Raw genomic sequence first — 12,878 nt, 5'->3', positions numbered from 1 at the left:
ACCTAATAACAGATTCATCCAATAAATCACTGATCTATTAAAGGTTTGCTCTTTACAAATATGTATACAATAATACACAATGCATAGGCCACACCTCTACTGTCATGCTCAGACACAGAAACAATATTAATGCACGTAAGTAGGTGCCTAGTGGGCACAAACTTGTCTGTGGAGATATGTTTAATTAATCAGTTCACATATGCTATTTACTGCCTTTACAACTGATTTATTTCCTGCATTAGAAAGGTGATACAGTGGTTCATCTCATTACTTCCATACTAACAATTTTTTCATGAACTTTTAGAAAAGGCTATTAAATTATCTTTGCACCTTTGCATTTCTGAGGACCTCTTGAGGGACGAGACATCTAGGCATTAGTTATTTTTGCTTTGGCTTAATTGAAAGATCTCTGAAATAAGAACAACCAGTGTGTCTGCAACACTGCCAATAAGAAGGAAGCCATGAACAACAGAAGGACTTTTCTCTATGTTATCTTCTTAGCAATGACTAACACACTAAGGCAGCTAAAACAGGCATTCTCAAACAGAAATCTGATTTGTTAAACCACACCCCCTCGCCCCTTAGGGTAGGGCACATGCTGAATAGCCATCGTGATCTCCTCCATTAACATGATATGGCAAAGGATCCAACCACCATTTTTCATCTTTGTCCTTCATAAAGCTATCGTCCTTGCTCTCATCGACCAAATGGTGGCTGCAGGACTGGCCCCTCTTCAGAGGACATTCCTTCTTGGTGCCTTGCCCAGCTCATTTAATAAAGTCAAGCCCATTGAATCGAGTCCTGTGATCTGGTTTTAATATCTCTAAGCTATCCCCATCTAACAAACACAAATTTGGAGAGAAATGGATGTCCTACTCGCATATTTCTTTGTTTGTTCAAGTTGTAGACTCGTGTTGTTTTGTGTGTTCATTTAATCTTAAACCAAGTTTTAGGGGCAGGAATGCAATTCATAAAAATGTAACAGCATGACTTCCTAAAAAAAACGTTAAGATCTTTTTAAAAGCCGTATTCGTTTCTTTTTAATAAGAGCAATCAAGTTGCAATCTGGCCCAATCTGGAGAGTCTGCACCACTCAGCAGTAACATGGCCCTATAGCCACAACACAGCGAGGATGTCACGGCTACAGAATATGTGAGAAGAGCAAAATAGGAATGACAAGACTACTGTCAAGAATTGCAAAGGGAAATGCAGTTACCTAACCCAGTCTGAGTATGGGGAATAATACAGCCCCATTAGCACCAGCAGCAGCCCCAGCTAATTACCCCCTGCTGAGGTACAGGCTCCACTAGAATTGAATGTATGTGTGGCTTATTAGGTTTATATTAGTTCCACAGTATCAAGCCACACTAGATATTTCTGCTGCAGCACATCCTGCTCCAGAGAAATATGCCTAGTGGCAAGAGCTGATGAACAACAAATTCCCTGGAAATGCCACAGTGGTCATGCTCCCCAGCATGCTGTGTACGCTCCAGGCTCTCCAGCTGAAGAAGTGGCCTGCTGGCTGGCAGCTAGGCAGTCTTGTTTCTATTCCCTGTATTAATTCACGTTCTGGATGTCATGATTAACCTGAGTGATAAGTCAGGGCCAAACTGATTCCCATAAAGCAGCTACAGACTTATACGGATTATTAATGATGTGATGTGTCCTAAATGCACAGAGCAGTTCCAGTTGCAACTGGCTACTGAAATCACTTTAAAATCCCTTAATGGAAATAATTGTGTGTCGTACAGTGAATGCACTCTGGAGCTTCTTAACCGCAGGGCATGAGTCCTCAAACAAGTTCTGGCAACCTGCATACACTCAGCGTTGGAAGCTGTGGAACTCAGTTATGTATATGAGGGTCCTGTGCTAAGCTTCAGTTTATATGCAAATGGCCACAAATTCTAAGCTGCCCGCAAACACAGAAAATTATTTTTCATAACAAATATATTTTGTTAACACAAGGCTTCATTCATGTTGGTAGTCCTACGAGCTCCAACAAAACTAACGAAATGCAAAATATTCTCTTTACACTTTATTCTGGCTTCCAGAGCAAAATGAGCAAATGCACACAAAGTAATACATAAATATCTGGGCTGAACCTAATTGTCTGCACCCCTGATTCTGCATGGTGAAGATGTAGCTCTAAGAGGCAGTAGTTTCAAAGATGAGAGTATGCAGCTGGGCTTCTGTGACTTTGTCCTTTACATAAGGTCAACACAAAAATCAAATACTGCATAACGCAGCTACCGATAATTCAAAGTAAACAGAAAAATCTTTTGATTTGGAGAAGGAATTCTTCTGTGGACACACTTATTCAATCACAGTATTGTTTTCTTCCTCATACCCATTTTGAAAGTGGAAAATCAAAACACTTAATTAATGCTCTGCCCCAAAGGATAACCGGGTGCAAGCACTGACTGGTGGGTATCAGGCTGTCATTAATCATTATCTTTGAGTCACCTAAAAGCTTGGGATTCAATGCCTTACCCAGGAAAGTGTTGGAAATGTACTCGGACACCTGGTTGCCGGAGCGGCTCATCTCAGAGAGGTGTGTCAGCTCCCGGTTCAGCATCCTCTTGAACTGGGAGGGGAAGAGAACATACACAAAGATGGCATTTTTCTGAATGTTGTTCCAAATTAATACAGCTCTAACTATATCACAAGCAAGTCCACAAGTAAGATGTTAAAAGCAAATTTACGGAAATATTTGGAATGGAGTCAGCGACATATGGTTTCATTTAGATACTGTTCAGCATCATCATGACTAGATATTTCTTTTCAGTACACTCAAATACAGAATTAATTTCCTCCGAAGATGCATATTAGTTCTTACTGTAACAAATCAGAAGATAATCTCTCAGGTAATCTCTCTAAAAGATCAAATTCTTGCATTTGGTTTGAATTCCACATCCTATAACCTTCTTTTGTTCTGAATTTTATAACTTTGCTCCATTTTGAATTATGCAAGTGTAAGACAACTGCATACGTTCAGAATAGAGCAGAGGAGAAATATGCCATAAATCTGAAGATATGCTTGGATCATTACAAAAAATGTAGGATTCAAGCATTTGTTCACCCAGATATACAGGCTATGATCTTCCTAATTTTCTAATCACACATGTTTATTGCTGCATGATTTTATCCCGCAACAGTGAATTCCCAAAGGGGGGGAAAAATTACATACATGTACACTACATGCACAGTACACACATGTCTATCTCTTGCCACACAGTACGCATAAATAACCATTTAGAAAACATTTTCTCCTTACAGAATTTTTATCTAAGCAATACAGCACAACCCCCCCCCCCCCCCCCCCGTCATTTATAACCCCTCAGGATTTTAAACCCACCTTAATATAACCCCAAGACACAGATAACAAATAGTTTGCCTCAGGCATTTTGGAAAACTCCACAGCACCGTCCACAAATCCTCACAAAGAAATCGCCGGTCAAGACAGGAGAGCTCCTCAGGCACACAGACACCCCCCTTCCCCAGTCAATAAAAAAAAGCAGCGTTCATCAAAGCCAGAGATCCCCCAAAGCCCGGCAGTTGCTAATCCCAGACAAAGCCAAGCTTGGCATAGCATCTTCGCAGAGGGCTGAACATGGGTGTACTTGCTCGCAGGAGAGAATAATGAAATCAGGGACTGCACGAAGAAACGAGAACTAATCCAAATGTATTCAGCTGGATGGCTGGAAGCACTTATGAATTATGAATCGTCCTGGTTGCTTAGTTGGCTGAAGGGGGTCCCCACTCCACATTAGCCTTGCTCAGCTGAACAGCACGACAAAAAAATGACGCTGATTTCTGAGGGGTTGCCAGCTTGAGTAATACAGCCATCTTTTTATAAGGAAGATTAAAATGGAGGAAGCTCTGTGCATATTTAAATAAGTCAAAAGCAGGCAGCAGTCTCTTCTTGATTTCTGCTTTTTTTAAAAAATCCCCTTCATTACAGAGACCGAGGATTTTCAAAGCAAGTATTCACATATGGGCTTTTAAAAGCATTTTTTTTTCACATTTTCAGTATGATCGTAGTTTTTTTTCCCCTCCCTGTGGTAAAGGGCAAAATCTGGCAATGTAGCAAAATGTACCTTTACAAATGGGAAGTATTGTTCAGAGTAAAGGTATAAACAACCTTAAATCTGTAATGTCAGTCAGTAATCACAATATAAGATTTTAATAACTCCTTTGTTAAAGAATGTACTCTCATCCAAATTTCAACTTTTAATCACCAATTTTTATTTTAAACTGAAGTGCAATCACTTTATTAGGAAGATGCAGCTGTCCTTTTAGCATCAAATCAAAGGCACGACACATTCTATCGTGTATGTGATACAGATCACAGCAAGAAACCACCTCTGCCTGCAGCACTCGCACTGCTTCAGGATGTCCTTGGTGATCGCTGGCTGTAACGCTCTGCAGCAGCCAGGATTCCTAAAATAAAAGTGCAATCTTTGCTCTAAAATTATTCCCTTTCTCCGACTGCCTTGATTAAGCGTTATCAGCCTTGCTCTGCATGACGTCACGAGGCTTCCTCGCGCGCTGTGGGCATGGGGCGGGGGGAGCAGCCAGTGCTGCATCGCTCCCCCAGCCTCTGCAGCAAGAGCTGATGGACAAGGAGAGGCAGAGCCTGCACGCAGTCCATGCAGAGCCCACGCAGAGCCTGCAGCTCCCGCCTCGCCCAGGCTGCTGGATCAGCACTGAGCACCAGAAAAAATCACGCCTCACCAGCCAGGCACAGATCCAGCCACTACAGGGCATCATCCAGGTGGGACTTCAGCTCAGCCTTTTGGCCATAAGAACCCCAGAGAGCAAATGAAGTTGTGAACCCACTTTCTTAGCTCCTTAAATATATGTTTATCAGAGGTGGAAAACTGATGCTACCTCCCTTTTCCCACGTGGCCATACGCACAAACCAAAGATGGGATGCTACCTGCCCAGAGTCTGTCACCACCACCTCTGCCACCTTCTCTTGTGGGAACCTGCCTTGATCCGCTGGTGTGAATGTCACACGGTGAGACCTCACTTTCCAGGTTACTCATCCAGTTTAAATACTGCTGTATGGGATACAGGCAGGAGCAGGATGTGAAGGATGCTGGCCGCCCAGGAGGGCATCTCACAGCACTGGGACACAGGGAAGGGCCTTGGCTCGTGGGGTCTCCAACAAACTCCATGCCAACCAAGAGGAACAAAAGCCTTTTTGAAACTCCTAAGAGAAACCTTAGCGATGGAGAACAAGTAGCACCAAGAATGAAGACTGAGTTAAGAGAAAGCCTATGGGAACTGAGGAGAGCTCTGACCCTACCATTCGTCACAGTGACGTATTTTCACTGGTCACGAGCACCAACACATGAGCACTCCCACAGAGTTACAGCAAAGCACATGCCAAGACACTTCTCTGGATTGAGGACTTTATCTTTACAAGGAAAATGCCATAATCAGATGATCACACAAACAACTTTGAGGCAACATTGAATCAGTCGGGGTTTCTATACAATCACGCCTTTCAGACAAATAATCCCAAGTGGTGGACAAACATTTGAAAAAAATGCCTTTACCTCACAACTGGCTGCCTAACGTACAAAGGGCGGCTGCTGCCTTTTCACAGAGGCACAAAGCAATTACATGGCCTCCACAAGGTCACACAAGTCATCTGCAGCAGAGATGAGGACAGATAAAAGACCTTGGGAGTCTCATATCTGATCTTTAACCAGAAATCTGTCCCCTTCATCTCCACCAACAGCCTTAATCTTGCTCACTTCTCCAGACTTTTAATCAGCAACCTTCTCTAAACGCAGACTGCAGCATTACAGCACTGCTGAAAGGCCTACTGGTGCCAAACCCAGCGGAGACACCCACGGTGCTATGAGAATACCCACATGCTTTGCAAAGTTTATTGCAATTTACCATCTGAATGATGCTGGCACCTAAGAAGGATTTACTTAATTACACAATGTTCTTTCAAAAACAACACAGTTCAGCATGGACCGAGGCATGCTGATGGTGCACTCCGGTAATCGCTGTCTTTGCTGCTCATGGTGGGTATTTGGGATTTTTCCTGAGCTTCCCTTGATGTCAGGATGCTCTAGAGCGACACCGCTCCCTCTGAACTGCTTTGCCATTTGCCTGCGGCACCTGCAGGGAGAAAGCACGTTGCATCGCTGCCTCTCTGCACAGATCAATGACTGATGTCATGTGCAAACCTCTGTAACGATCCCTTCGTTAAATCGATTTGACAGCAAAGGGTAAAACAAACAGATTGCACACTAGCAATGAGAAAATACCAACTGCTCTGCCATTAAGCAAACAGAAGTGTTACTGCTTTAAAGAGCTCGTGCATGAGGAGAGCATGGCCCTCAGCTTGGCAATTATGATTATGCCTATAAGCAACATGTGGATATATGCTCTTATTTCCAGAATTAATAACCATCTCAGTGCCTTTTACAAAGGAAATAAGCACTGCTAACCTTGCTGTATAGAGGGGAACTGAGGCACACATAAGGAGATGCATGTACGCACACGAGGACATATGTGGGAGGGAATTCCCACCCTGACTTGAGGAGGTTTTTTCCCTTTAAAAGAGGTAAATTCAGGAAATGGGCTGGGGAATCTCTCCTCCCTACCCCAAGCTCTGACCACAGGACCATGTGATTAACACATTCAACTGACAAAAAACGTGTGAATAACGAAACTAAGATGAAGCTACAAATGAAATTTTTAATACGCATAGAGATACAGCTGACCCTCCCAGCAAGTCACAGAGGTCTAAAACCATCTGGAGGGTTGTGTGAGAAAAAGCCATCTCATCGCATGGAGTTTTCCTGTTTTGCATGCTCTGAAGTAAGTGCAGAAGTCATCTGAACTAAATTAAGTCTCCCAGAAATTGAATCATTCTTTGATTACCAGCAGTGACCATTTTTCGTGTATTCTATGGTAGAGGGAATCACATTTTCTTTCCAGCTTTCCAGTTGTGCGTGCAGTAATTTCCTTGATTACCATTGGGAAAGTTCACTCACAGTTCCCCTCTTGGCTGCCCAGGCCACACGCTCGCTGCTCACATTTTCTGCACGCTATTTGCTCCTACTTCTTCAGCTGCAGCAGGGGGCTGATGCCAGCCCTGGTGCAAGGCTCTGCAATGACACAGCCATGGGGACCTCTGTGGGCACATGGGAGGGCAGTGGCACTGAGAGCACGACACCTCCTTCAACCATTCAGCATTGGTCCTTCACCTGACCCAAATTAAATGCTCTGCAGGTGAAGTTTGCTTGCCTTCATTTTTGTGCAAAGGAAGAAAATGTGGCCTAATTTATGACAGTACTAGCCAGATTTAGAAGCCCGAACACATGGGCAGCATCCTGGCTCCAGGGCCACTGTGTGCCATGTGGGATGGAGTCCAGGAGGATACGGCTGCACCACTGGGAATCTCCCCAGTGCTTCTGTGTTGAAAATCCCACCTTTCTGGCTCTTTACAGAAGAAACTACTCTCTTCCTTTCTTAGGAAGGTTAGGGAGAGTTACAGAAGAAACTACTCTCTTCCTTTCCTAGGAAGGTTAGGGAGAGTCACAGGGTTCTTCACCTTTCCAGCCCCACACTGGCTCCAGTGACAGTCCTGTTGTTATTCCTGTTCCTATATATTCCTACAGCACCAGAGGTGTTCCTGATGCTTTACAGAGAGAATAAAGCATGTATCTGCTGCTGATGTAAATCCTTTGAAGTCGATTTATACCAGCTGAGGTTCCCTGAGGCTGAGCCTTTATGCAAAGAGCCTGCTTAAAAAAAAACTTTTAGTCATTTGCAGGAGCTGAGGGCAATTTCAAGATAAAAGAGCTGCTAAGATGCTGCAGGGCTCCAGCCTGGAGTACCTAGGGAGAGCGGGGTCCCACCCCACACTTTGATGGGGGAATCTCAGTGCAGATCTCCAGCGTGTAAAAATGTTTATAAACTCTGTTCCTGGCGACCCACCCTTCTGACGCAAACATTACACCCCTCCCTCTTCCACCGCTCCTAGAAATCCCCAGAACAAAAGGATTTGTGGTACGAGGGTTACTTTTTGCCTTTGATTTCAAGCAAAGGCAGCCGGGCTGAATCCTTCTCAGCTTAATTGCCCAGATAAATGACTTCAGTTTCAGAGGCACAATTAAGCTTTGATGTAACTCCATTCATTTCAACAGCTCTTCTCCTGGGAATAATTGGACACCCAGCACCGGGAGCTGGGAAGAGCTGGGAAGAGCTGACACTCACCTGCCCGTGTGACAGAGCAGGAACGAGAGTCCAGACGGAAATTATTTACACACAGGAGGAAAATTACTCATCCGTGCATACAGCAACCAGGTCAAACAGCAAGCGTGTAATGCTTTTGTCTGGACCTCTGGTTCCCCGAAGGGAATGGATGTGACACCTGTGCACGACTGCAGATTTTTTTTTTTTTTTTTAAAAAGACGAGATTCATCTCATTGCCTGTGCTTGAGAAGCTGGAAGAAATATTTGTAAATCCTTAGCTCTCTGTTCCTGACATGGAAAGCTCCTTCCTGCACCGCCCAGGTGCCTAACCCTGAAGCGGACACAACTCCCAGAGTTAGGATTCTGCCTGAGCGCCGGGCGCGACCCGTGTGCCCCAGGACAGGTGTTGGTACCAGACCTGGACGCTCCCTGCTGGCTCCTGAGATGCGCAGGGAAGCCGATCTCTGGCACACAATCACCTTATAATTTGCTAAAGGTAATTTTTCATTACTCTGTTTTCCCCCCAAAGTACATTTCGAAAACCTGCTGATTTTGCAGGGCTGGGGAATTTCATTTGCTGATTTCTTAAAAAGTTTGCAAGTCAAAAGAGTTAAAATGCTCTGATTTGCAGAAGCAGGCACACCATCCTTTATCTGTGCTTTCCTGACACTGTATCACTTGCAAAAAGGACTGCATTGAACAAATTTGCCACTGACCCCGTTACTTCAAAATTTCTATCAATTTTCCTTTTTTAAGCACTCACATGAAGGCTGACTGGAAGGTACATTTAAATGTTTAAAGAAAAAAAAATCAGTCCATTTCACACTGATCTGTACTAATGGAGAAAGTTTTCATCCATATTTCAGTGCCTGGAGAAAAGTGGAATGATTGCAGTCAACCATCAGTCATTAAAAAAAATCATATGCTTTTGCAACTCTTTCTAGTTTTTGTTTCCTGAAACAATATAGTTTTTAATGTGCTAGAAACTATTTTTAATGACATACAAAGTACTATTTGTTTTTTTTAGTTTTTTTTGTTTTCCCTTCAGCTTATTTTTTTAAACCATAAAGTAAACACGCGGTTATGAAATCTCCAATTTCACATCAAAGGAGAGTTGATTTATACATACGTTCAAAGGAAGACTTTAAAGGAGTAGCATCATGACCAACTTGTTGGCGTTGTGTTATTAGAATAATTTAAAAATCCACAAAGTAAATGTTGATAAATAAATAGCATGTTGCCGTAAATCAGCATGTGGCTGCTCATGAAAGCAGTAACATCTATCTGATGTAGACAGAACAATATTCAGATTTTACCTGTAAAGTTTAGCATTTCTAAAAGCATCAGAACCCTCCCTTGCGTGGGACAAGTTTACGCAACACGGGGCTTAAAAAAGTGATTAAGTGGAACCTGAAGCATAAGTGTTATCACCCCATACATTTCCAGCTCATTTCCAGATAAATGACACTTGCAATATGCAAATGGCATTAAAATGCTGGAAAGGAAAAACTCCCTATAGGATCCTGCCCAAGGTAAGCACTGTGAATTAGTTCTGCTTGGAAACGATACTGAATTTCCTTGTTTAAATGCAGGCTTGGGGCACGTTACTCACTTACTAGGAACTGGTAATGCAGAAGACAACCCCCACCACCTCCTCCCGATGCTGGGGAATTGGTAAGGTCATGGAGAAACCACTCCATTTACTTCCCAAAGATGAATGTGTCATGTGTTTATAAGATGGGCCGCCTGAGTTTTTGTTGGCACAAGGAGAATATGCGTGCCATACCCTGCAGGGCCAAATCTGCTCGCCACCTCCTTGGTTGGGGCTGCCCTGCAGCATCTATTGCAAATGAATTCACGTCTTGGAGTATTCAATACCATTGAGTTTGGTACCAAACAGCCCTTGCTTGAGATTTAAATTTGTTTAGATTGACATGAAATACCAGGACTCAGAGAATTTAAGATTTCACACTGCGTGGTGTGACAAAGTACACATTGTGAGTCTCCCAGGCGGAAAAAACACGGTGGTTGGGTATGGCCCAGTCTGCAGCTTGAACTGAAGCTTTGGGTTCCTTTGGAAGAAGCTTAGGCCAGTTTCTGCTTCATCCAAAATGCTCTTCCGGTACTTAAGAATAGATCTCTTCTAGCCAATTAATACATTAAATTATATCTGGAGTCTACACATCAGCCTATTCTATTTTGTATGAATATCCTTACTGGTAAGCACCAAACTGCACATGGCAGGAACTCTCAACCAGACAGAGGATCAGCAGAGACCCCCTGGGAACTGCACCCTCTCTCCATCACTGAAAGCTGTGTTTTAGAACATAAAACAAAGGACTGTAAGCAAGAAGGATCACACAAATCACACATGAGAGGCAAGGGGTAGCTTCTGAGACTAGCACCATCTTTTCCAGAGCAACTGAGTGCACCATAGAGAGCATTCATACCAGTTTTTCATCCCAATGCTGCTTTTATTCTCTGCTCAGATGAGAGGTGAGTCAATAAAACCAGAAACAAGCAAAAACACTTGTTCTGCAAAATCATTTTTATAGAGTTTTACCAGGTGGAAAAATGTTTATCATGTTAACCGCAGAAGGAAAATCAGGAAGAAGAGATGATGAGTACCAGCCCAAGCTGAAGGCTAGGAAGCAACAACAGCAAAATTAAAACCTACAGCAGCTTGTTTGTTGACATAAAGTTGATTAAAGAAAGACCTGATACAGCTGACAACATCTGTGGCCTAGAGAGCAGATACAGCTCCAGAAGGTTGCAGATCTCAGACCAAAATCTTCTGTCAGTCACGCCCGTGCAAACCACACTGATGAAGCCTTGAGTGCCAAAGGAAGCCAAACAACTACGTAAAAAGAGCCCACAAACCAGAGAGCCTCCCCAGCCGCTCGTTGCTGCCAGGGCAGGCAGAGCAGGCACAGGCATCCCTACTCCTGCGGGGCTCAGGGCTGAACCATGAGTTGCTGGACACTCAGACGAAACGTGCCTGGATTATATTCTCAACCTCCTGCAAAAAAAAAAACCTGAGAGGGAACTGCATTTGTCATTTAACAAGAGAGCAATACAATTAAACATGGGATTTTGCTAATCATATGAAGCAGCAATTTAAATTTAATTTAGAGTCAGACTCTGCAGACATCGTTTAGGCAAATCCAGCTGGGGTTTTGCCTGAGTAGGAGAACAGGCTGTGAAAAATTCAAATAACTTTGTGCCCTGAGATGACTTTTCCAAGATGCCCATAATGAGAAAAACTCTGACAACTTTTAATTGCCAGAAGTCTGTTTGCTTCAGAAAACACAGATTCAAGAGTAAATCCTGTGGAAAAAGCCAGTGTAGCTCTGCAGTATAGCACTTCCCCCTAGGAAAGCGTGGCAATTGGTCCTGCTGAAAACAAAGTGAACCTAATGCAAGCACCGCAACCATACGGAACACACTAATTAATGTAAATATATTTAAATGAAAAATCCTTCTCACATAGAGATAGGCAAATAATTTGCAGAATAATTTTTATGCAGCATTTGCCCAGCTGTGCTAAACCAGCAGCAAGGTAAGGCACTTCTCGTTTGTTTGCTTTAAACACAGAGCAAAGGCTTTAATCAGAGGAATCTCTCCCTCTATGAGCTCTCACTGATGAGCCTTCAAACCAATACACCTCCACAACATGTTTTGGCTTCGATAACACAACATCATTCAATTAAGTTTCACTTAGTGCAAATATTTTACCCCACTAAAAGCAGTTTCTCTGTGCCTGGGTAGAAAAAACGAGGTGTTTGGAGTCAGACTGTGGAAATTGGCCTGCTCCACAAAATAAGGGTCTGGATTAGGACTGCTTCAAGGATTAAATCCTACTGTGAAATCCTTCATCGTTCACTCACATCCTAAGTGATGCTTCTCCTTCAAGATTTCATGCGACTCCAGCAACCTCACTTCCCTTCCAGAGAGGTCACTGCTCAGAACAGTTAGTCACTCTCTGGTCCTGCCCTCACATCGTGATTCATTTTGAACCTGCCTTTGAGCTATTATTTATTTAAGCCCCACCCTAATGCATTATAACACAAAACTCTGAGAACACAGAATTTTAAAACCCATCACATCCAAGTACAAGCAGAAATGTTTAAAGGACAGGCTAGAAGGCCTTGGGCACCCTCATGTACCAGAAGATGGAAGCTCCCCAGGAAGGCTCTTGGGAAGATAGGTTTGAACCAAAATTAAACCCCTGAAGTCTTCATCTGTGGCTGGGGCTACCTGGATGTGCACCACCAGCACATATGGTGTGGTGCTCTGGGATCACCATCATCTGGGCTTTTCCCACCTGTTTACTACAACAGTCTGAGAGGATAAGAAAGCATCCACCACTCAAAGTCACTTTGCTCTAGGAGGGATTTCCAGCAGTGGCAGTGGTTCCTAATACTGTACGAGCACTTTTCAGAGACAATGGTGCAGCTCTCCAATATTTCTTTTTTTAAATACTTGAATCAGTTTAACTAAAATATCTGGAACTGAGAGCCCAGAAGACTTGCAAGACCAAATTCTAGATTGTTAAATAAGCCCATCCACATATGGACCCACTATTCCATCTCACTCTTACAACATATTTGATATAATCAGAATGAAGTATTTTAGAGGCCAGAGAGCAAGGG

At 43.3% G+C, this 12,878-nt stretch overlaps 1 protein-coding gene across 3 annotated transcripts in view; it reads right to left on the bottom strand.

The window, feature by feature from the left end:
- Positions 1–12,878, bottom strand: part of LOC138723156 (3',5'-cyclic-AMP phosphodiesterase 4B) — a 170,661-nt gene that overhangs the window by 9,208 nt on the left and 148,575 nt on the right. For all 3 annotated transcript variants that reach the window (XM_069862043.1, XM_069862045.1, XM_069862044.1), the window contains exon 7: positions 2,491–2,584. In XM_069862043.1, the coding sequence (XP_069718144.1) occupies positions 2,491–2,584 (94 nt within the window). The remainder of the gene's footprint in view (positions 1–2,490; positions 2,585–12,878) is intronic.

This window comes from Phaenicophaeus curvirostris, chromosome 8, assembly GCF_032191515.1.
Source record: "Phaenicophaeus curvirostris isolate KB17595 chromosome 8, BPBGC_Pcur_1.0, whole genome shotgun sequence".
NCBI lineage: Eukaryota > Metazoa > Chordata > Aves > Cuculiformes > Cuculidae > Phaenicophaeus > Phaenicophaeus curvirostris.
This window is presented reverse-complemented; position numbering and strand designations above follow the sequence as displayed.